This window comes from Chrysochloris asiatica, unplaced genomic scaffold (genome assembly GCF_000296735.1).
Source record: "Chrysochloris asiatica unplaced genomic scaffold, ChrAsi1.0 scaffold00033, whole genome shotgun sequence".
NCBI lineage: Eukaryota > Metazoa > Chordata > Mammalia > Afrosoricida > Chrysochloridae > Chrysochloris > Chrysochloris asiatica.
Genome location: NW_006408551.1, coordinates 4,161,863 through 4,185,641, shown reverse-complemented (window position 1 = coordinate 4,185,641; position 23,779 = coordinate 4,161,863). Strand labels below are relative to the sequence as shown.

General features: G+C 53.0%; 3 protein-coding genes across 5 annotated transcripts; all 3 read right to left on the bottom strand.

Moving 5' to 3' along the window:
- Positions 1 to 596: 596 nt before the first annotated feature.
- Positions 597 to 8,384, bottom strand: SLC26A10 (solute carrier family 26, member 10). Its single transcript, XM_006859600.1, has 18 exons — positions 8,042 to 8,384; positions 7,283 to 7,393; positions 6,692 to 6,849; positions 6,351 to 6,515; positions 5,950 to 6,102; positions 5,152 to 5,234; positions 4,842 to 4,989; positions 4,643 to 4,756; positions 2,733 to 2,810; positions 2,548 to 2,643; positions 2,009 to 2,115; positions 1,849 to 1,918; positions 1,612 to 1,776; positions 1,511 to 1,535; positions 1,349 to 1,431; positions 1,203 to 1,257; positions 975 to 1,081; positions 597 to 635 (listed from the first exon to the last, which is right to left on the bottom strand). Exons 1-18 carry the CDS (start codon positions 8,382 to 8,384, stop codon positions 597 to 599), a joined length of 2,100 nt encoding a protein of 699 aa, XP_006859662.1.
- A 2,121-nt stretch (positions 8,385 to 10,505) lies between these two features.
- On the bottom strand, positions 10,506 to 17,236 carry ARHGEF25 (Rho guanine nucleotide exchange factor (GEF) 25). Of its 2 annotated transcripts, XM_006859485.1 has the most exons (16): positions 17,138 to 17,236; positions 16,733 to 16,856; positions 14,305 to 14,519; positions 14,116 to 14,205; positions 13,959 to 14,035; positions 13,522 to 13,588; positions 13,273 to 13,376; positions 12,969 to 13,038; positions 12,763 to 12,852; positions 12,578 to 12,670; positions 12,384 to 12,434; positions 12,106 to 12,183; positions 11,699 to 11,899; positions 11,383 to 11,563; positions 10,893 to 11,104; positions 10,506 to 10,616 (listed from the first exon to the last, which is right to left on the bottom strand). In XM_006859485.1, the coding sequence occupies exons 1-16, from the start codon at positions 17,234 to 17,236 to the stop codon at positions 10,506 to 10,508; spliced, it is 1,863 nt and encodes a 620-aa protein (XP_006859547.1). The 2 variants fall into 2 exon arrangements, with proteins under 2 accessions (XP_006859547.1, XP_006859548.1); XM_006859486.1 differs by lacking the exons at positions 16,733 to 16,856; positions 17,138 to 17,236 and adding an exon at positions 15,413 to 15,509.
- Positions 17,237 to 17,631: 395 nt separating this feature from the next.
- On the bottom strand, positions 17,632 to 22,696 carry DTX3 (deltex 3, E3 ubiquitin ligase). 2 transcript variants are annotated; one of them, XM_006859488.1, is made up of 6 exons: positions 22,465 to 22,696; positions 21,117 to 21,181; positions 20,858 to 20,929; positions 19,779 to 20,527; positions 18,694 to 18,911; positions 17,632 to 18,335 (listed from the first exon to the last, which is right to left on the bottom strand). In XM_006859488.1, coding segments are annotated over exons 3-6 (1,044 nt in total). In that variant the 5' UTR covers positions 20,859 to 20,929; positions 21,117 to 21,181; positions 22,465 to 22,696; the 3' UTR covers positions 17,632 to 18,259. The 2 variants fall into 2 exon arrangements, with proteins under 2 accessions (XP_006859550.1, XP_006859549.1); XM_006859487.1 differs by having other exon boundaries at positions 19,779 to 20,508.
- Positions 22,697 to 23,779: the final 1,083 nt, after the last annotated feature.

The following is a 23,779-nucleotide window of genomic DNA, read 5'->3' as shown; positions in this document are numbered from 1 at the left end:
CCACTCCCCGCAACAGCGCCTCATCCCTTGTCTTCAGAACCTGATTCTCTGAACAGGGGCTTGTCCTGGTGACACCCCTCTGCCTCAAGTACCCAGTGATGAAGATATACCCCCTCCCACAGCCAGTGCCAAGTCCCCCCAACCCCATGTTAATGGGGCAGGAAATGGGGGTTGCTTTCCAAGTGCCAAAGAGCCCAGGGGGACTCTAAGAACTAAAATAGACACTGTCTTCTCATCTCCTTGGAATTGGGGCATGGGGAAGGCCCCCCAATGTAATCCCAGGGCTGTATCCCCCATTCCCATCTCTGGATCCAGGACTCTGTGCACCAGCTCCAATCCCATCCCCATGGAGAGAACTTATGACTCCAGCTGAGGTAGGGGCTGGTGAACACATGGTCAAAGCCATTCTCAATTGTGTGTTGACAATGTTGCGGGCAAGGAGGAAGGGCACCAGGGTCCATATGTAGACACCCAGACTCACTTCATGGGTCTCAGAGACCCCAGCTTCATTTTATTAGTTACACTAATTAAGGGCACTTTGGCCATGGTCCTCCACCACAATGTTTTTGGGGCTGTCCCCTCTCCAAGTGACCAGATCAGACCCACACTGTGCAAGCCTTTGGACCAGTGAGCTCCTAGAAAAGAAGGGATGTGTCAGGAGTAGCTCAGGGTAGATTAGGCAATCCCCACACCTTCCTGGAATTTAGCAGTCCTCTGAATGGCAGGCACTACCATCCATTTGGGCGGTAGTCGGAACCGACTCGACGGCACTTAACTTAACCACCCATTTGGGGACCTTAGTTCCTCATTTCTACACACATACCTAGACACAGTCTCCCCAGCTGGTCTTAAAATTACCTAATCATCTTATCGCCTAACCCCTCATTCTCCTTGATCCTCCCCCCTTCCTTAGTATCCTTTCCAAAGCCCTCAGCCTGTCACAATGCACACCCCTCCTGCCACTGCCCCCTCACCAGTCTCTCCATGGCGTGAGCAGCTGCATCCTGGACACTCACAAACAGCTGTTCTGGGGTCACTATGTCCAGGAGTCCTGCCCAGGTCAGTGTCCCCAACACTGAGGCTGTATGCAAAGGGGATCAGGCCCTCAGTTCCCAAGTCCACACATACATACCCTCTTACCTTCCCTTAGTGTCCAATCATTCTCAAGTCAGTGGGTCCCACCACCCTCCTGTACCTCTCACCATTACACTGAGCCAGGAGAAGTTGGATCCCAGCATCTCGACATCTGCTGGCCAGCTGCAAGAATTGGGCAAAGGGGATGTTAACCTCTGATGTTAGGTCTGAGTGGGATGATGAGATCTTCTCTCCAACCTGTTCTCAACCTCACCTGTACCACTTCTTTGGCACCAGCAGCATCTGCAAAGGTGACCCCACTGCAGTCAAGGACCACCACTCTGACAGGCTCTGCAACTGGGGTGGGGAGAAGGCAGGAGTACCCAGATGTTTCCATGGATCACGCTCACATCTCCCTCCTATCATCCCATCTCACCTGCATCAGAAGGCTTTGGAGTCTCCTGTGAGCAGAGAGGGGCAGTTAGATGGCACCAGGGGAGACATAAACATGAACTCATTCTCCTTGAAAACACCCACCTGCCTCCCACTTCCAAAGTAGCCACTCTCCTTGACTGAGTCATGTACCTTGCCCTTCTCTCCAAGTCCTAGGTGCCACTCAAGGACACAGCGGAACTGCCCACGAGTCCCAAAGTAAAGTGGTGTGGGATAGCTCAGGATGCAGAGTCCTGGGACCTGGAGGAACTAAAAGGTCAGAGGATCAGAGACACATTCAGATAGTATCTCCCTTTCCATCCTTGGTTGTAACCTACCCACCTTGTGGCTCTCTCTGAGTGGCCTGTAGAGCTCTGTTCCTTCAGCGAGTCCAAGGGCCAGGCACTGTACCCTGGCCAGGGAGCTGGGGTCAGATGTCCAGCCTGGCTAGGCTGGGGAGTCACCCAAATCATCACCTTTCCCCTCTCCTTTCAACTCCCACCTCTGGGTACGGTAGACCACAGTCATCATGGAGAAGACCACGCCTACAGCCAGACCCAGGTCCACACTCAGAGTCACTACAGCTACCCACGTGACCATCCACACTGCCTGCAGGACATGGAGTGGGGAATTGCCCAGAAGGAAGAGGCTAAGGTCATACTACCAGGGAGAGGAGTACAGGGGTAGTAATTGCCAGGGCAACTGATGGAGAGGGACAGGCCAGGACAAAGGAAGAATGACAGAAGGAAGGGTCAGTATGGGCCTAACAGATATGAAACACACCAAATGTTATGACCTCAGAGCTTGCACCATATCTAGGGGCCTACAAATCTGAGTACTCAGGACTTTAATTTGTCCCTGAGTAAAGGGTCGGAACCAACTAGATGGCACTTAATAACAAAAGGGTACTAGGAAGTATGTGTGTTGCAGTGATAGGGGAGTGAGGATTGGAGGGGCTTGTAGGACAAACAGCTTGATCCAAGGCAGAGGTTGGGGAAGGTGGAAGGGGGGACAAGGGATTGTAAGGCTGCCATTTCTCACAAAGTCCATGCGACTGATTCGCCATAGTTGTGGAAGTTCCTGCATCTGGAAGAACATCTGGCGCATGCTGGAAATGTTGATGCATGCCAGGACAGCCTTGGGACAGAGGTGGCAGGCTGAGGACCCCAGGCTCCGGTCTACAGCCAGCCTGCCAGCCACCCTCATATGCTTCTTCTACCCCTTACCTTGGGCAAGTAATAGAAGAAGGGCCCCAGCCACAGCAGCACTGACAGGACAATTATGCAGGAAAAGAGGCCTGCCAACTACAGGAAAGGAGTGGAGGAAGAAGAAGGGAGCCTGCCCTCACCCCAGTCCCAGTGTGACAGCCGACTTCCCTGCCTCCTCTCCCTAGGAAGTCTTCCCACACCATATTCCTCAGCCCACTGGATCTTCCTGCCATTCACACCGACCTTTTCCCTTCCCCAGTCTCCCCTTAGTTGTAGTTCAACTTTTCCATCTTACAAGCTAGCTCTGGATCACCCAAGAAGCCCTTCTGTTGTGCTCTATAGGATTGATAGGAGTCAATCAATCCAAAGGCAGTGAAAGAGGAATACCCTAGAGGTAGGCTAAACACATGCTTAGGAAACCAAAAAAAAAAAAAAAATGGAAACCAAAATATCAGGGATATTTTTACAGTTACAGCTAAAAGTTTAAACTAATCCGTATGAGAAAAAAATGAGAATTTTGTCTCAAATTTCTGCTACAGTTTGGTATTGTGTTTATTTTAAGCTACAGATGGGTCACCATAAACTCAGTCTTTGAGCCTGCTGTCCTTGTTATTAGTTGCCATCTAGTCAGTTCTAACCCACGGTGGCTCCAGGACTGAAGAGAACAACTCCATAGGGTTTTTAAGGCCGAGAGTTTTGGGAGCAGATTGTCAAGACTTGTCTGCCAAGGTGCTTCTGGGTAGGTTTGAACCTCCAACTTTTCAGATAGTAGTTGAGCACTTAGGCTTCAGGAGTCCTCAGTGTGTAGCAGTTAAGCATTCAGCTTCTACCCAAAAGGCTGGTGGTTTAAACCCACCCAGCAACTTTGCTGGAAGAAGACCTGGCAATGTTAAGTGCCGGTGAGTTGATTTGGACCCACAGTGACCCTTTATAGGGTTTCTGATGAACAGCTGGTGGGTTTGAACTGCCAGCTTTGTGGTTCGCAATCCATCCAGCCTGGAAAACCCTATAGAGTTCTGCTTTATCATATAAGGTTTCTGTAAGCTGAGCTGAAACCCACTTGACAACACCTAACAACTGTTGAGGAGGCCTGGTGTAGTGCTGCAGGATAATGCACTGGATTGCAAGGTTGGTTTGAGCTACAGGGTCAGTGATTCAAACTCACAGCTGTTCCTTGGAAACCCTACATAGGGTCACTGAGTCAGAACAGACTCTTGGCACTTAACAATGGTTGAGCATGTAACTATTTGCACCCCCAGGGACTCCAGTTTAGAGGCGGCTGCTGTTGTGTCTGAGTTGTTTCTAACTCTTAGAAATCCTATAGGACAGAGTAGAACTGCCCCAGGTATTTTCTAGGCTTAATCTTTACAGGCAATTCCTGGTGCATCACTCTAGGGTAAGTGCTGGACTGCTAATCACAAGGTTGGCAGTTCAAGACCACCAGGCCCAACTCAGAAACCCTACATAGGGAGGGCTGCTATGAGTCAAATAGGAGCTCTGGTAGCGTAGTGGTTATGACTCGGGCTGCTAATCTCATGGTTAGCAGTTCAAAACTACCAGCTGTTCCACAGGAGAAAGATGAGGTTTTCTGCTCCCGTAAAGATTTACAGCCTCGGAAACCCTGTACAGGGTCACTATGAGTCGGAACCAACTCCACGGCACATCACAACAGGCTATGAGTCAAAACCAACTCAATGGCACTTAACAACAATCTTTACAGGAACACATTGCCAGGGTTTTTTCTCCCTTGGAGTGGCTGATAAGATCTTAATTGGCCTTACTATTGTCTTTTCTACTGCCTACCTAGATAATCCCCCACCCCCATCCTCTCACCTAGTCCCATCCTCTATCTACCCACCTTCCACCTGTTTGTCTACCCAGATCTGGATGCCCCCACCCTTTCTCCTCCTTCAAGGATGCCCTCTTACCTGTGTATTCCCACCAGCATCCACTAGTAGGCTGGTCGTGGCCAAGGTGGCCGAGTTGGGAAAGCAAGAGAAGAGGGAGGAGATGAGATTGGAGACACCATGTGCCAAGAGTTCCTGGAGGGATGCAGTGAGATATAGGAAGGGAAGGCAGGCTAGGGGTGGGCTCCTCAGTGAGACAGGTTCATAGTCAAAGTCACACCTGATTGGAGTCAATAGTGTAGCTATACTTGTCTGCATAGATGGAGGCCAGGGAGGCAGACACAGCAAAAGTCATCAGTGCGATGGGCAGGGAGTCTGTCAGAATCCTGGGCAGCTCAGTAAGGTTGGGGAGGTGAGGTTGAGGGAATCTGGAGAAAGAGGGATCCATGGTAAGACTGACTTGGATGTTGCAGCGAGTAAGGAAGGCAGAGAAAATATGAGTGGAGCAGGATGAAGATGTTGGGTGGGAAAAGTTTTGCGTTACCAGAAAAAGTGTGGGAAGAGAAAGTTGTATTTTTTCATTCTCTTACCCTCCAGGCAGCGTGCCCACTATCTGGACATTGTATCTTGTGTCCAGGGAAGAAGTGTAGCAAAGCACTGATGCCAGGAGAACCTGGGAAAGAAAGAAAAAAATGAGGGCAGTGAGACCCCTGAAGGAAGGGGCTCAGGATGAGAAAGGAGGTAGTCAAAGGAGGCCAGCAAATGAGGTAGGTGGGGTATGCTTGTGATTAATTCCAGACAACAGTTTTAGAGTAAAGGAAGACATGAATCAAGGACTCAGAAGAGGGTTGATAGGTATGAGAGACAGAAATGAGAGAAAATAAGAAGAATAGGTTGGTGTGAGGAATCATGGCCATTTTAAACAAGACTAGGCTTTATTGAGGAAGATATAGAGTACCCGTGGAAACGCACAACATGGAACAATTCCTCAATCTGGGAAAGACAACTGTAGGTTGGAGGGAGGGCAATGAAAAGGGAGGTAACAATTCAGTGAAGGGCCCTGTGGGAGATGTGAGTGGAGGTGCTGTGGCCAGCGAGATTGCAAGGGAGCTCTGTAGGGAGAAAGAGGAGGTAAAATAAGAGGTCTAGAGGGAGTTCATTAAAAGAGACAGGGAAGTGTCGGTGGGAGATTGCGGAGTGATTACTGCAGACCAAAGCATTCTGGGAGGTCTACAAATGTACATGTGTGAGCAGGACCTCTGGACTGTGGTCCCTCTGCATTCCACAAGGGGGCGGAAGCGGTCCCACGAAGTCATTGTGGGTTAGTTGCTAGAGGGTGGGCAGGGTCTGGGCCCGGCAGGGGGCTGAGAAGCGGGGACCATCCTCACCATGACGACTTCCCCTGGGATCGGAGTAGGCAGCCTGTCTCGGAATCTCACGTTCAATTCCTTTACCGGCACTAGCAGCGCCAGACTGAGTGCCGAGATGGTCAATTCAACCGGACTGCTTTGGGGCAGTGCCGTCAGCACAACGGCCAGCGTCTGTGGGCAAGAGCAATGAGCAAATGGCCCAGCAGCAGCAGGGTCCACTGTTCCCAGTGCAAACATCAGGCCGAGGCAAAGCGCTCTCTCCTGGTTCTTATCAGAACTTCCACCTCCGTACGCGAGACTCATTAGGGCCAAGTCATTCTAAACCACTCTCCTTCCACCCGCCGTCCTGTCTCCCTATACATATTTCTTCCATCCCGAGACTGCTGGAAACCTCCTCCCCGCTGTCCTTTCACCCACACCTTGAAGAGCGTGAAGCTGCCAAGCTGGCGCGGGAGAGGCAACCCCAAAAGACTCGGCAGCTGAGACACGAGCACGTGCAGCGCGGCCCCGCTGGTCAGCGCCTTGACCACAGGCTCAGACAGGAAAGTGGACAGGACGCCGAGCCGCAGCGTGAACATCACCATCTATGGGGTAGAAGTTGCACCATCATCAAACGGCCGCGATGCAGACCACCCGGGCGCAGTGTGCTAGCATTTCCGAGCACCTGGCCCACTAGATCCCGCACCAGAAACGGGGCCATTTCTCCGAGCCCAGACCCCTAGCATGGATAACCTGGATCCTCTCCCGGGGGATCCCTCACCATTAGCGCCCCACTTCCGAAGGCCAAGGCTGCAGCCGCCCCAACCCGCTGTGCGTCCAACTGCTCCTTCTCAATTTCACTCAGGTTTCCCCCGGGGGGTTCAGGCACCACACGCTCAATGGCTGAGCCAGTCATGAGGCTGAGTACCGCAAACGTTCCTAGGGTGGGATGGGGGACAAAAGCAGACACCTCCCCAGCCACAGCCCAGGCTCAGCACTCTAGGGCCGGTATGCTGCTCTGGTGCCGCAGCAGACAACTGGCGATGACAGGGGGCAAGTGGGTGCACCAGCCATCATAGTCACAAACAGTCGTCATGATGCCACCTCCTCAGACTCCCTAAGGGCTGCGTGCCTCTTCAAGTGATCCCTTTCTCTCCCTTCAAGTCCCAGAAATGTTTGCTTTAATCCCATTCCCCAGGGAGAGAAAAGTCCTAGGAAACCTCAGCCTCTCTGCATTCCTAGTGAGGACTGCCATGGTCAGAGTGGTGTGAGTGGTAGAAGAGGTGAAGGGGAGATTAAAAACCAGGGAGCTAATTAGAAGGCAAGCCTCAAATCCCTGTCCATTTTTACCTGGAGGTCATTGACCACTCACCCGTGGACAAGTGTCTCCCAGTACCCAACAAGGTGTAGATGAGGACAGGGAAGAAAGAAGTGTAGAGTCCGAACACAGGGGGCACAGAAGACAGGAGAGCAAAAGCCATGCCTGGGGGGGGGGAGTAAAATAAACCATCTGAGATGTGTGGAGAAGGTGGTCCTGCCCCCACACTTCGAGGCTAGGCTTTGTTGTTGTTCAGTGCTGTCCAGTCGATTCCGACCTATCGTGAACCTGTACAGGGTTTCAGAGGCTGTAAATCTTTACGAGAACAGAAAACCTCATCTTTCTCCCACGGAGCGGCTGGTAGTTTCGAACTGCTGACCTTAAGGTTCGCAGCCCAATTTGTAACCACGATGCTACCAGAGGCTAGGCTGGGGGACGCTAAATCCAGCCACTGGAGGGAACTGAGGAGTTAACGGGCCTCCGTGGGAGGTTGTGGGGTGGACAAGGGCACAGATCCATGTCCGGCCCGAGTCCTGGGGGGCAGGCGTCGTGCCTCTCCAGTTTCTTGAGCCGGAACCTGGTCAAGACTTCTTGCAGGATTGCATACAAGAGGGGATTGCGCAAAGGTGGAAGTGGGGGCACCTGGCCAAGCCAAAGTGGTGAGATTCACAGACCTCATGTCAGGTCCCTTTCCCCAACTCCTTAGCAACATTAACCTACTATCCTGCTGCCCAGTTTCCCGCTCTCCACACCACTTTCCCCAAACACTCTAGACTTTAGAGTCTCTTGCAGGCTGGTGTTGAGGCCGCTCACCTTGGGGTACATGCACGATGCCCACGGTCACTCCGGCCACCGCATCTCCGAGCAACCAGGCCCGCCAGTGGTAGCGGGGAAGCCAGCGCAGAGGCGGCAGCCGGGCCAGGAGTTGGCGCCACGCCCCCGACCCTGAGCAGGCGCGGGCCCGCAGCCTCCACAGCCTCAATAACCCAGACAAGCCAGGCTCCACGGGTAGGTCAGGTTCCTCCTCTGCATCTCCGAAGAGCTGCCGGAACCGAGCCTCCGTGAGAGGTTTCCTGAACCCGGTGCCCACAGGGGACCTAAGGTCCGAGACCTCTCCTGGACCTGGGCCATTCCCGGCGCCCAGGAACCCACTCATTCTGCACTTGACTGTTCCAACTCCTCCTGGTCTTAAATACCCCTCCGCCCACTGGTCCAGTGTTCCGCCTCCGCCTCCACTAAACAAAGTCCAATCCTGCCCAGGAGGAGGCCCTACTGTGGGGGCCTTCTTAGGTCAGGTTAGAGTTGAATCCTAAGGAGGGGGGCTCTCTGTTAGGCATTTCCTCAGGCACTCTTGGCTTTGGCTCACTCTCAGGCCAGCTTGGGACTAACATGGGGGTGGTGGTAGAAGAAAGAACCCAGAGAGAAAGGTCAAAAGATAAATGTTCCCCACCCTCACCACCGGCTCCCCCTGATTTACCACCTCTTCACTCCGTGGCTCACTGGTCTTACCCAGTGTCATGACACAGTTCCCTAGAGAGCAGTCAAGAAAATTCAGCAGGTACCCCTACCTCACCCCAGACACAAACTCTCATGGAGCCTTCTTGCCCCAAGAAAGTGTAGGGGGCTTAGTGTATTGGACTCAGCAGTTTCATAAATCTAAGATGGAAAACATGTATTGGACATAAACAAATAACAGAACCACCATCCCTCCTCTGTGAGTGCCTGGAGTTAAGTTCCCAGCTCAGGGTCTCAGGTGGAAATGAACTGATAGGAAATATCGATTTTATTTCCTAGGAGCCCCAAAACAGAAACATTTATTACATTCAAGTGCTATTCACAAGTAAGCACTCAAAGACAAATTTGTGGTTAAATACAAAGGAGTCACCCACCCATCTCATTCATCCCTGGGGTCCCTAAAGAAATACAAAAGTTCTGAACCCCAGAATTCTGTTACTTCCCCATCCCCTCCTCCATTCATGAGATCCTCAGCATCCCTTCCCATCACCCTCACCCTGACTCCCCCCTGTCCCTGACCCCAAAGCCCTGGGGGTAGGGTGCGGTAAGGGCGGGTGCCTTTCTTCAATTCCTCCTATTGTTCCCCAGAAGTCTTATCTGGGCCCTACGTCCTGTCACCCCTCTAGAGATCCCTCCCCTCATTGTGGGCCAGAGGGGCCTCAAGCCCACTGGGAGGCTCCAGCTCCTCCTTCCCCACCCAGCCCATCAGTCCATTGTCTTTTGAGGAAGCCTGAATACTGAGTACAAGTGATGAAGCCCAGAGGATGGATGGTCACACCAGACACACAGATGCACACGGACCCAGGACATAGATCTCTGCATGTCTGGCTCGCTCTGTTCCAGAGACTGTTTCAGAAGTTGGGGAGAGGGCTCTCCACTCTTATGTCTGTGGCTTGAGGAAGAATCTCCAGTTCAGTCTGACCATGCCTTATGGTCTCCCAGACATCAAAGACAAGGAGACCACTTGATGAGAGCCACACCCCAGGGATCCTCTCCACCTTCCCACACTCCCTCAGCTGACCATCGAGGCTTCAGAAGGAAAGGTACATTGGGCATTTTGTGCTTTAGCATCTGAGTATTGGGGGGGGTGGGTGGAGGAAAGTCACTCTACATTGGATTCTCCTGTGGGATCTAGAACAGAGGGTGGATGGGAAAAAAAGAAGGGTTGGGTAAAGGGGAAAACATGTCAAGGATCTAGGGTTTTCCATTGGCTCCAGAACTGCACTGAGAGATGCTGAAGCTTCAGGTGAGGTACAAAGTCAGTAGCACCTTTTTCTCTCATACCCTGCACTCTTCTCCAGACCTCTCCTCTCATGACTAAAGCTAACTGATTTCTTTCATGCCTTTTTACCCTAGAGAACCCCCACTACAACCTCCCCTTCCCTGTGCTAAGACAGCAGCCTTGGTGATATAAACCTTTATTCTCAGAAAACAGGAAAAACAAGATCAAAAACCAAACCAATCATTTCTATCTGTCCCCTGCCCCAGCCCTCCCACCCACCCACATATCCTCCCTTTGGGGGGGACCTGTGATGCATGCATATGGATGAGAGCTGAAGAAACATGTGTTCCTTAGGTAGAAATAGGTCCTTTGGGGTGTAGGTACCTTCCTCCAAGTTGACAATGCTCCCAGTCTAGCCCACCCTCCTGATACACCAAGAAGAAAGAAATCCAAGTGGCACCCCAAGATTGCCCTGAAGCTCCTTGGGGGAAGACAGTGATTAAGTCAGCACCACCCTGAAGACCTTCAACCAGTTACAAGTCACAGTTCATCTTCATCCAGCTTGGCAAGTCTGGCCTGGCAGGGAGGGGTGTTCAGAATTGGAGGAACTGGAGGAGAGTCACGAGGAGCCAGGGGGATTTTACTGGAGGTCTGAAGAAAGACACAAAGGGCAGAAATCTACCCTCAGTCCCTCTTTTCAGTGTAAACCCCAGCTAGCATAGATGATCTGAGACCATCAGCCTCTTGAAAGTGGAGCATGTAAGAGTTAGGAAGTAGGAATAGGAAGCGGGGCAGTAAAGGAAAGGTGGTAGAAGACAGGAATGATAAAGGAGGGGGAGGGGAGCTTGGGGATCCCAGAATGAGACAGGCACAGCCCCGCCCCCTCTGTATTGTGCCCCTACCACCAGGGACTTCTAGTCCTCATACCTGTGTGTCCAGGGGCAGGGGGGCTCTGGCCACCTCCTCTTCAGGCAGCAGCAGCAGAGAGGGGAGAGAGCTATTGATGGGAATGTGTGCGCTGACCCGGACCAGGTCTCCAGGCCTAGTTCTCCCAGGACTCCCCAGCCCAGGCCCTCCTGGCCGCCCCAGACTGTTGGTCTTGCTCTCCCGTCTCTGGTACTCAATGGGGGACTGCAATGCTGGGGTAAAGAGAGGATAAGGCTGGAGTAGAGACAGGTCCCTCCCCTCAGGGTCTGCTCCTGCCACCCTCCCACTTTGCCACTCTCCTCCCTCCCAAGAACTTTCAGTCACTGTAAATCACTTGAGGCTTTAGGACACTCTAAGTTATCAATCTTGAATTGGTAGTTGAAAAATAGTGGGGTACTGGTAGAAAGGGCAGGGGTTGGAGATTGGAGAGTTGAGATTCAGTAGGTCAAAGGGCTGAAGGAGCTTGTTGGGGACGGAGGATGAGCCTCACCATTGAGAAAGTCCCGTTGCCTTTCCAGGATCTGGGCTACTTGCTTCATCCAGGCCTGGCTGACTACAGGGTCTGTGGCCTGCAGGACATAGCGCTGGATCCCACCCTCTGGCCCTCTGGAGGTCAGTGCAAAGCGGCAAGAGTCACCCTGGAGGTTCCCCTCCAGGCCCAAACAGCTCACCTAAATTAACAAAGAGGAGATAGCCTCCAGAATCTTCTATGGTTCTGTTGTTTCCAACAAATCCAAGAGTCAGACATCCTCTCTGAAGCCTGACCCCCCATCCCAAGCAGCCCTCCCTACTGGTCCCTTACCCACCTTGATGCTGTTCTTGTACACATATCCAGGTTGCGTTCCACCTCTCACTCCTCCTCCCAGGGCCTCGCTGAAGATGACAATTTGCTCAAAAAGAAAGACTCGCCTCTCTCGGCCCCGGGAAGAGAGCAGCCCCCCAGCCTCTGGCTCTGTAACCCAGAATGTGTCCTGGCCCAAGAGCTTTCCCTGAGCAGTCAGTTTGCCCTAGAAGCAAAGAACAGTGGTCTTTAAGGAAGAAATGAGGAGGGGAAAAGGGCAACTCTCTGCTCCTCCCTTCCTCTCTCTCCTAACACTCCCAAGCAACCATGGGTCAGCTCTAGAGAAGTATAATTCCCCATAGGACCTCTGAGATTGCTAAGACTAGTGCAGACTGGAGTACAGGGCTCCCAGTTTCCTGTCCCACCCCATACCTCAAAGCCCCGCAGTCTCCCCAGAGTCATCATGTCATTGCAGCGCTTGGGCACGAAGCACATGACCTCCACAGCTCGCTGGTGGGCAAAGAGAAGGGCATCATCATTGTAAGGAAAGAGGCGTCCTCAGTCAAGTGCCTTTAAAAATCACGTCTTGACACCAACTAGCCTCACTTAAAAGCCAGCACAGTGCTCAACCAACCAAAGGGCTGGGAGAAGCACATGGCTAACAAAAGAAGATGTGCATAATGTGCCCTGGAAGATACGGGGGTCCTCACCTCCAGTTCTTCAGTATCCATCCCAGCTCGGCTATAATACTTGAGAAAATCCTACAACATGGGGAAGAAATACTCAGGGAGTTAATTAGAACAGTCTCTCCCTAAAGACATAGGTGGAGACCTCCAGAAGCTCTGGGGGACCCTGAGGAGATAAAGGAGAGGGCTGTCCCACCCAGGAAGAAGGTGCTGCTGACCTTGAGCAACAGCTGGTATTTCATAATCCGCTGCACAGGTTTAATGAGGAGGTCATTGAGCTGCAGGCGGTGCCCCAGCTGCTGTCGAAGCTCCTGGAGACAGGGACAGTGTGGTTATGTAGTCTGGAATACCAGTTCTGGAGATTCTGTTTCCCTTCTTCCCTCAAGGCACCTAAACCACTGACCTCAAAGTAGCTGTCCCCAAACTCTGACATCACATGCTCTGACTTGGGTTTATTCTGGCAGTACACCACATACATATGCAACCGACGCTCCTTAAGAAGGTAAAGGTAAAGTGAGAAAGAGCTGGCAAGGAGAGAAAAGGACAGCTCCAAAGAGCCAGGACCCACTCCCAAGTCCCGCCCCTCCGAAGTCCCACCCTCGAGCTCACATGTCTGATGAATAGCTGAGCCAACCAATCAGGATCCTTCAAACATTTCTGTAGCGCCTGCAGGAAATAGCTAAGGGGTTAGGAAAAAAAAAAAAAAGGTTAAGTACATTTCAGACCTGCGTACTCACCTACCACTCAATTTCAAGCTGTCAGCGCTAGGAGAGCTCCCAGGCAAGCCCCTCCAAATGTTCAATCTTCCATCCTAAATTCCTCCTTAGACCACACTGGGCCCATAGGTGTGATGCAGAGAGGACCAGATGTGAGCCCCTCCCTAACCCTTCACACTTAGGGTTCCATAACTCACTCTCGGTGCCACTCGTAGATTTGCTGAATGTTCCCAAACACAATCCTGTCACGGCCTCGAAGACTCTCAGGGACCCCCTGAGAAGCCATGGTGGCCATGTAACCCTATGGGAAAGTTGGAGAGGAGGGAGCATGTGGGGCCAATCCTGGTGGAAGAATCCTTCAGGAAAAAGTCCAGGATGGGGTAGGGGAGAATGAACAGAGGGAAAGGGTAAATGGGTGAGGCCAGGGAAAGGGGAAAGGGAACTACCTCCACAATCTGCCCCAAGTCGTCCACATACATTTTCTCTGTCTCTACCAGTTCACTCAGGACGTACCTAGGAAAAGTATAGAAGAATGCCCCCACTTCAGAGTCTGAGTACATCCTCAGTTTAGCTGGTAGTGTAGTGGGTTACATATGAGTTGGGCTGCTAACTGCAAAGTCAGCAGTTCAATCTACCAGTTGCTCCAAAGGAGGAAGATGAGGCTTTCTTCTCCAGTAAGATTTACTGCCTTGGAAACCCTATACAGGATCACTATGAGTCGGAACTGACTCCCTGGCATGGCATACCACACAACACCATCACCACCATCACTTCTCTCTCACCCCCATAAAGTCAATGTCAGAAGGGATTCCCAGTCCCAAGACTAAAAAGTGTGAGGGAAAATCTTCTGGACATTGTGCAATGGGAGGCAGAGAGAACTTACATACTCCTTTCCAGAGCCTTCTTCTGCTGCTCCTCCTCACTCTCAGGAGCCTGGGAAGCAGTCTCCTCCTCAGTTGGCTGGAAGAAAAGAGCATCCTTAGGTAAGAAAAGGGGTTTCTTTTGGAAGACAGGAACCTCCCAGGTCCATTTCTTCATACCTGAATCTTTTCCCCAGGGCTCTCCAATAATGTGGTCAGCAGCGTCAGTTCTGGCAGCGCCTCTCCAGATGCTGGCTCCAACATCCAATTCTGGGGACCAGAGATCAAGGGCAGTAGTACCCGTGGACACAACTTACCCTGTCTCCCAATGTCCTCTGTTTATATGCTTCTGTGGTACTCCCTGCTCACCTCATATGATCCTGCCTGGCCACCATCTCCCTCAGTTTCCACACTGAGACAATGTTTGGACTGATCCAACCATTTCCTTAGGCCACTGACTGGCCCTGGGGGGCCTGGGGAACAAGGTCCAGAGCTGAGGCCAGAGCTGGGGCCGGAAGGAGCAGCCAGACCAGAGGCAGCTGAAGCTGAGATACTCCCTTCACTGCCAGCAATGGAATAGGATTCTGGTAGGGGAAAAAGGGAAGAGACTGAAAGATTCTAACACTACTCCAGCTCCAGACTCAGGATCCCCAAGGAGCCCAAGGGTCTGCCTCCTATACTTATCCCTTCTCTCCAAGGACTTTCTGCTATTCTTGCTTGAATTGATCAGGATAGAAAATTTCATGGAGGCATTCTTGAGTGGAAGAAAAGTAAACACTTGGCTATCCAGGCCTGGAATTCCCAGGTACTAGTGGAGGTTTCCCCATATTCTGATCATGGCACATATATGGGGGTGGGGGGAACCATCTGGGTAAAGACTGGGGTGGCCATCTGCTCTCCCACAACCCACCCCCTTTCAATGAGTGAGTACAGACCATTCTCTGGGAATGAGGGGAGTAGGAAAAAGAGCTGACTCCACCTGCCACCCCAGACCCCTACTCCATCAATTGCAGTAATCACTATAAAAAGAAAAGGCTGCACAGCCCACCTCCCCAAGCATGCACAAACCCAATAGAGGCCCAGTGAGAAGCGCTCATGAGGACTGCCTCTGGCCTGGGCTCTGATGCACTATGAAAACCCTTGTGGATCCCTCATTCTTCCATCCCACTTCCTTCTTCATATCTGAAGTAGGCAAAAGGATTTTAGGAAAGACATCAGTTCTAGGCCCAAGGGTCTGTCTCATACCCAGCTGACTTTGGTGTAGAGAGCAATCAAGTTCCCTGCTCCTTCCCCTATTTTGTCAATTTGAACTAATAGAGAAATTTGATGACGGAAGGAACCTTAGAGATCATTTACTAAGTCACTTTCCTGGAAAATGCACACACAATCTCCAGCACCTAAATCCCTAGGGACAGGGCAAACCTGAACCCCAGCTCGCCCCCGACTCAACATTGGGACCCTCCGACCTCGCACTCACCACGTCCCCCCCGGGAGAAGCAGCAGCCGCATTTTGCCAGCACTTTTCGGATCACATGGGGACAGGCACAGCGACCCCCCTTTTGCCCCCCCCGCATGGCGCCCGGGCCCCCCCGCACCCCCCACCCGGGCCGGCCATGCAGGGGGAATCACGGGGGGCGGGGCGGGGATGGCGCAGAGCGCACACCCCCCCTCCCTCCGACCCCGGTCCAGGCTGGGGGAGACGGAGAGGGAGGGGACAGAGAGGGGGAGTTCAGGGGTGGGCGGAAGTCTGGTCTGGAGAAGGGCGGGGGGCTCTGGAGAGAGGGCGGCACGGCACCGGCCCGCTGAGCTGGGCGGGGAGGGTTTCCGGAACCCAGTCGGTGCGGGGCCCAGAGTCCAGATGTCCAGCTGGGGAGAGGGATGTTGGGGGAGGCTGAGCCGGGATGAGGCAGTCGCTCCAGCTTCGTCTCTGGCTTCTCAGGTTGGGTGGGGGTGGCTCTAGGCTCCGGTGAGGGAGGAGGCGGGGGCCGACACCCCGAGCCACTGGCGCTGAGCGCGTCTGGGTTGTGCGGCGAGGCGAATAACAGGCCCGGCCGCGGTGCTGCCGCGGGGAGGGGCCTCCGCAGCCCAGCTCCGCCCTCTCCCCCCGCGATCCCCCTCCAGCCTGTGCGGGGTTCCCGCCCCAATTCCCCCTCCCTCAGACACCACCACGTTCCCACTCCACGTCCCCAGCGCCTCCCCCTCTCCTCCCCAGCCTGGGCTCCCCGGCCCGGCTCCCCCTCCCTCTGCATCTCGCGCTCCGACTGAACAACGTTGGGGTGGGGGTTAAGCCTGGTAGTGGGTTCTGCCCGGGTCGCCCCTTCAGTCGTTGCAGTGGAGAAGAGTCCGGGGAATGGGGTCTTGGCCTACGCTAAGGTGTCCTAGGATTGGGGCTGTTCCTGGTCTTGCAGAGGCAGACGAGGCCCCTTCGGTTGGGGGTGCGTGTATGGGAACTCCTAGTGGGAACACAACTCAGGTGCCGCCCTTACCGGACCCTTCTTTCCTCCAGGCCCCGAGACTCCAGCTGAAGCTAATCACCAATTAAGGCGAAGTCCTGGAGCCTAGGCTGGCAAGGGGCCAGGGGTGGGGCGCAGGGACACTGCCTGCGGAGATTCGGACCAGTTGGGTGAGGAACACACAACATACCAGAGGTTAAGAAGAAGTGAGGAGGTCTCTGCGATTAAATGGGTCTCATGCAAATTATATGCAAACACTTATGCTAATAAGAGCAGAATAGTTTTGAATTCGCCAGTTTGCGCAGGATGGCAAATTGCGCCCCACCCTACGCCCAGCTTCTTACCAGGCTGCAGAGCACAGACTGGGTCTTCCCGCTCACACTCCCCTCTCTGAACCTCCTCGGGAAGGTCAAACTGGTCAGACTCTGGCTCAGTAGACCCCGGCCCTAAGGGACTTCGCTTCGGGGGCTGTGGGAACCGAAGGACCATAAGGAACCCACCCTCCACAAGCAGCTGGACCTTCCGCCCGCTTCCCCTTCTGTCAAAACCCACATTGTTGTGGAAGGGTCGGCAAGACGAGTTTTGAGGGAACGGTTCACCCAGAACATGCCTATGGTCCTTGTAAAGGAGCTCAAGGATTCCCGCAAGTTCCCCGCAGAACTACTGTTTGCAGGTAGACTGGTTGTGGGGTTCAGGCCTCCTGAAAGTCCCTAAAGACCCCAGACCCAACAACAACCCGCCTTTCTTACCCCAGCCTGCCCGGGTAGGGCGCATGCGCGAAGCATGCCCCCCATAACCCCCAGTATCCGGTCAGTGCGGCCAGGGGCGGGGCGGTCTGGGGGCTTCATGCTGGACCCCTACTTTGCTCCAAGTTGCAGGGCCGAGGGGGCACGGAAGCTGGGGGGCTGTAAGGACTGCGTTCGTCCGGGGAGTTTCTGCTGCCGAATCCGCCCCCTGCCCGGCTCCGCCCCCACTCCCACCCCAGCCAAACTTCGCTAGAGGGGTAGGGTTGTTCCTTTCCCTACAACTTGAGTTCAACAACAAACCTCTGCTATTCCTGCTTCTAAAGAATGAACTAGGGTTTCCACTATGTTATTATAGAGGCTACTAAACACATCCCATTTTCCCAGGCCCTCAGAAGCAGAAACGCTGGGATTTCCCTATCACTCCCCTTTCTCTTCTCAGCAGGCCCCGCTCCCCACCCCACACCACCCTGGTCCACAGAACAAAACGGGTGTGGCATAGAGTTGCATATTTTACTTTATTTTTATTAAATTAAAAGCTACAGTCTGGTGGTGATTCCAGAACAGGATAAGGAGGCTCCTTATGGGGGGCGGGGCAGAGAAGAGCGGGAGAAAGACAGACTGACAGAGACGTAGACACAGAAAGGACAGGTTAAAGGTAGAAGAATTGTATCTGATGAACACAAAGACGGCTCCATGGGGCTCAGCAGATTCCCACTCCCTGCCGGCTCAAGTTCAGAGGTGGAAGGGGATATCATGAGATGCCCCTCGTCCCCACCCAGGTCCTTTCTCAGCTTTGTCACTGGAGCACAGTACATACCAGATAAAGCCAAGGGCAATGGAGCGGGCAGGGAAACTGGCAGTATGTACAAGGGTGGGGGGGGAGGACTTGGGGAGCAGAGCCCTGGAGATCAGCCTCTGCCAAGAGAGTGTGGCTCACACTACACTGATGCACTTGGCAGATGGGAGACAGGGGAAGGATTGTCCCCTTCCCCTCTGAACTCCCTTCCCAGTCACATAGGTCCCCTACTAGTATGGTGTGGGGGGGCAGGGGAAAAGAGGAGAACAGAGCTTCCATTGGGTCCTAATGGAGGACAACAGCAGGGGCCTTGGCAAAGGGGATGTCCTTCAGTCGTCTGTGATACCCTTGGCTCTCAGTTCCTCTTGCACCCGGGTTAGGTAGGTGGGGTCCGGGTACCCAAACCTGAGAGCAAAAAAGGAATGTCAGGGTTAGCTGTTCCAGTTTGCTCATATTACCCCATGCTCATCTTCATTCTGGGTGACTCAGTGGAGGCCCCATTCAGATCCTTCCCAGCTTCCCCTTCAGGGTGGGGGAGGACCTTCAAAGTAACTTTGGCCAATTCTGCTTATTTTTGTAGATTTAGCTGGGCACAAAGGACCAGGTTGAATATAAGAGAAACTGGGATGAGATAGATAAATGAACAGTTTTGTATGTGTGATGGGTCTTCTCCAGTTTGGAGACTCCCAAGTAAGGGGGATGATGTTGTACTCCTGGCCAAGGGAACAGGAGTCTAGGGAAAGAAAATGAAGGTGTGTCGCACAGCTGGGGTCCCCCTGTGCAGCTGGTCTTGTGGTGGATGTCGTTCCAGGTGATGACATTCGGTCTCCCTGTGGTCATGGAGGTGCCGATAGTGAAGGTGAGACGCTGGTCAAATGCCTTTCGGAACAGGGTCAGCACCTTGTTGCCCTCAGGGCAATCAGGGAGGTAGGCCACCCGTGTGGTGCCAGGATACCGAACGCCTGGGTTTGGATGTTCAGCCTGGGAGGAAGGGGAAGCAGAGTGGGCAATGAGCAGCTGGACATTTTAGGGCTCCTGATGCCAATGGAGGGTCATCCTGGCCCAGCTAATTCTAACAGGGCAGCAATAGGCTGACGGCCTCCCATGGAGTCTGTTTCTGGACTTAATCCTTATTGTTAAGAGATTCTTTCTGCTGTCTCAATCCCTCAAGTCCCAATTCAGCTTCAAATGGATTGTCATAAGTGATGGAAGAAGGTCCTTACTCTCCAAATAACTTAGCAGAAATGTGAAGACTAAGAATCATTTCTCTTTCAGCTTTCCCTTACCCACCTGCCTACTTCTTCTACTGTCTAACTTGTTCCATACTTCTAGTACTCATCCCTCTGCAAGCCAGAATTGGATATGACTCTTTGTCCAACAGGAAGGCCCCTATAGGCCCTCTGACCATTATCTGTTTTTACCTTCCACTGGCATTAAGGTTTTAGTCTCATAAACCATAAATTGGAAACAGAGTAAACACTTCCAGCCTAGAGGTCTGTAAAGATGATCCCACCTTGCTATGCTTGCCTGCACCTAAGCAGCCAGAATTCCACAAAATTTACTCCTGCCTAGAGCATTTGTCAACATCCATGTTCATCAAGGAAATTACAGTAATCAATTCCTTTCGCTCATCATACCAAGTTTCAAGTGTGCCTTGGGGTCACGGGGATGAAAAAGCCGGGCCTCAGGGGGACCCCTAGCTCCAAGGCCCTGAGTAGGAAGACGTAACTGGGAAACAGCAAGACTGTATCACATCTAACAAACACACTCACCCTCACCCAGTCTTTCTAGATCAGAGAACAAGCTTGGGAAAAACCAAAGGATAAGGGCAGGCTGTGGTCTTCTTACCCCCTGGACACCGGGCGGGAAGACATACTGGATGACAATGGTGCCATACTTCTCATAGCTGGGCAGTAGGAGGGTGGCGTCCTTAGAGACCAGCATCCGCCCATTCTGGGGCTGGTTGCCCACCAGCTGCCCGTAGAAGCGGCCACACATTGGGCAGGCCTTCTTCACCTGCAGGGCCCGTGTAATGCAGCCCTCGCAGAATGAGTGCCGGCACTTCTCCAATGTCTTGGCATTCTGGATCTCCCCCAGACAGATGGGACAGGTGCTCTCTGGCTCTTCTGCCTCCTCCCGAAGACGTGGAGGAAGAGGAGGAGGTAGGGGAGGGGGAGGAGGGGGAATCCCCCGAGCCCCTGGGGGCAGGAGTGGGGCTGCTCGGAGAGGGGGTGGGCCTGGACGGTGCAGCTCAGGGTGCTCCCCTCCACCCCCCAAAGCCAGGCAGCCCATAAGCTCCCCCTGCCTCTGAGCTTTCTTCAACTCTTTCTCTGCCTCTTTGAGCAGCCCCTTGAGAGCTTTCCGGGCCAGATAGAGCCCATTGGGAGGGGCTGGGGGCGGGCCTTGTGGGGAGAGCTGGAGGACATAGATGTCAGAAGTCTCGCCATCTATGAGGATGGACACACGGTGTTCTTCCCGTAGCCGGGCCAGCCGCGCTGGGGTCTCCTTGCTCAGGAAGTCCCATACAGGCTTGGAGACAGTCACTTTGTTCTTGCAGGTGCCTCCACAGGCTGCCATTCTGGACAGGACGAACGACACTGCCCCCAGGGTGAAAGGGACTCAGGGTGGGGGGGGTCCCCACTTGACAAATATCAGGTTCCTTCCAAATCCTAGATTATCTCCATTCTCTCAAATCCAAACCCCACTCTCCCTTCAATTCCTATTCTATCTTCCCATATCTTCAAACCCCAGCACTCCCTGACGAACAAGAAAGTTCCTATAACTTTATCATTTTAGCCAAGCAATCATTCTAGGTTCTCCTAACATGTCTCCCAAGATCATAGAAATAATTACCCCTGTCCCCCTCTGAGTGAAAAAAACGGGCATGTTAAAGGAGAAGGAGAGATTTTAACCCTCCTTTTGCTCACTTGGATCCTGAAGAGCTTAGAATTGGCATGCAGGCTTCTCTTTCCCTGCTCCCTACTTGTGGGTTATATGACCTGGTAGGGTGGAAAGGAAAATGAAGAAAAATGAGAAACTGCTCCCCTCAAATTCCCACATATCCCAACCCAGCAGCCCATGTAATAGACAGGAACCTGGATATGTTACTGGGCATGGGATTACTTGGGATGTGGAATGAAGGGAAATAATTTAAGGATGAAAGTTGAGTTCCCTTGGGGCAAATACCTGGAAAGCCCATGGACGATGGTGACAGCAGAAATCACTCTATTTCCACACTCTACTGACCAGGACTAAGGAGAGTAAAGAGTTATGATGACAAATGTTATATTTTCTCTAGCCAGTCCAGAAACAAAACTCCTCTTCCATTTCCTCTCCTTCTCCCCTGCAGAACTTCATGCATAGCCCCTCCCAAAGTTGGTAAGGAAGGGACTTATGCTAAGCTTCTGTCTTTTCTTGCTCAGCTCTGAGGCCCAGGTAGTGTAGTGAGTCTCCTAGGGAAAAGCCTACACACACTGTCTTTCTTGCCACCTGTCTCAGATCACACAGACAGGAATGTTTTCTCTGCTCCCCAATTTCTCACCCTGGCTTCACATTCCTCAATCATCTAACCCCTGCTGCTAGCCCTAACCTCAGCCCCTTCTAGTGAAGTCTGTTAGGAATGTGGACAAAGTGGCCACAACCTCTGCAATAACAAAGTTCTCAGTGTCACCTTTTAGACCCAGCACTCCCCGCCTAGCCTGTTAGCTCCCAAGTCTGCATTTAGGAGGGCTGGGCTCACACAGGGCCTCCACTGGAGGGGCCTGATGGAAGCCCAGAGACTCATCATATTCAGTTACAAGGCCGTCCCACCTCTCCAAATGCAGCTCCAATGGAAAGCGGGACCATTAACGTGACCTCAATTCCTTGACTGATGGAAAGGGGAGCGGCTGTCTGTGCTTCAATCATAGTCCCCTCAAGACGAGATTCACCTCGAGGCTCAGAGAGTGAAACTTGAGCCCTGGGACCTCAGCCCCCACTGTCTAGAGTGGAAACCCATCCCCTTCCATCAGAGAGGCCTCAGGACCTAGGTGTCCTAGCTCCAAGTCCTGCTGGCATAGAAAAGGGAGGCGGGGCCACAGTTTATGCTGGATATTTTATTCCTCTGGGGCAGCCCAGGCCAGACGCTGGGTCAATTCCTCCCTCCAGAAAGATGCTAGATGCATGGGCAGCCAAAAAGGGCAAGGGTCCCAGGGGGCATCCACTGAGGCAACTTCACCCCTCCCCCCACGGCCTCCGGCATGACCCAGCCGGGAATCAGCTCTATACATCCCCCTCTCTCCGGAGGCCCCAGAGACCCTCCGCTGGGTGGGGATACAGGTCGCCTGATCCTGGCCTCCAGGACCCCCAAATGGAGGCCAAGGCTAGAGGATGGTGTAAAGGGCAAAGATGGGGCATGGAGGAGCCCCCCCACAGAGCCGCGCGCGTTGCAAGGGGCAAAGGAGGTGGCGCAGGGGTAGCGGAGTGGGGGAGCATGGGGGCGCGAGCAGGGTCCGGGGGGCGCGCGGTGGGTGTGAGGGACGCCGGGCTCACCTACCTCTCGTCAGCGCCGCCATTGCCGGTCACATGACTGAGGCTGTTGCTGGGATGACGGTCCGGGCCTTAGCAACAAGGGGGGGGAGACCCCAAAAAGGTGGGGAGGGTTGCAGGGGGTGAGACAGAAAAAGGAGGGAGGACTGCACCCCCATCCCCTTCACAGGTGATAATCACTGTCTCCTTTGACCGTTTGGATCCAAAAGCCCCTGTCCCTCCGCCCCAAAACAAAAATGGAGGCACTGTCCCAGTCTTTGGAGGGTGGGGTAGCGTCGTGTAACTGAGGGTAGGAGGTTAAATCCCTTAGAGCCACCCGCCGCTACCCTTCTCTTTTCCTCCGCCTGGGAGGGGCCCTCTCCCTTTTCTATCCCAGCCAGCCAGCCGCACAGCAGCATCTCAGAGCTGGTGGTGGATGGGTGGGTGGGGAGCGTCGGTTTAGGTATACAGGAATGGGAGGGGAGGGTTCTGAAATCCTTATGCCAGAAGTGCATTTGAGGAACAATGTGGGATGAGAAAAAGAATCATAGTAAAAAGAAAAGCATTGGTCCTAAAAAATAAACAAATCCCAGTACTGAACTATTTCAGTCGCTCCCTCATCTCCTGCCTCTTCCTAGATTGTTACCTTCTGTGACCCTCCACAACCTGCTCCCGGCTGAGTATTGGTAAGTGCCTCTGATTTTTCTCTTTTCACAAGTGGGTATACTGAGGCTGAAGCAGAATGGGAAGTGAACAGATTTTAAAAAATGGCTTCTGGTCTTGGTGGCCTCAAATCTATGGTTCAAATAGAGTTAAAAACTCTTATGGGAAAAAAAAAAAAAAAGCTCTGCTCTACTTCCCACAGCAAAGGCTCCACCCCCAGTCCAATTTACTTCCCTGGGGCCACATCAAGTCAGGTTTCTCCTCCAGCCAAGAAGTACTGTAACTCCCAGACTGGCAAATCTCAGTACATCCATCCCCTTCTCCCTTGGGGGGGTGGGGGAGAAGGGCGGTGTGGGTGTGCTGGGGATGGTCACTTTCTCCTTCACTTTCCCAGGACCCTTCCAGGCAGAGATCATCTTTCTCAGGAAGCCTGGGGAACTCCAAATGCAGTTTCTTTCAGCTTGTGGAACTGAGGCCCACTCACCTTGACAGGGCTGTTTGAGTGTGAACAAACCCAGAGCACCCATCCCCCAGCCCAGGGCCCCACCGTGCATTTTTTATGGCTTGTACTACAGCTGAAATCCATGCCAATAAGTTAAAAAAATTATTTTCCATCCTCATACAATCAATGGCCCCTACATTTTAATTTGCCAGCCATCCCAGTCTAGAAAACCACATCC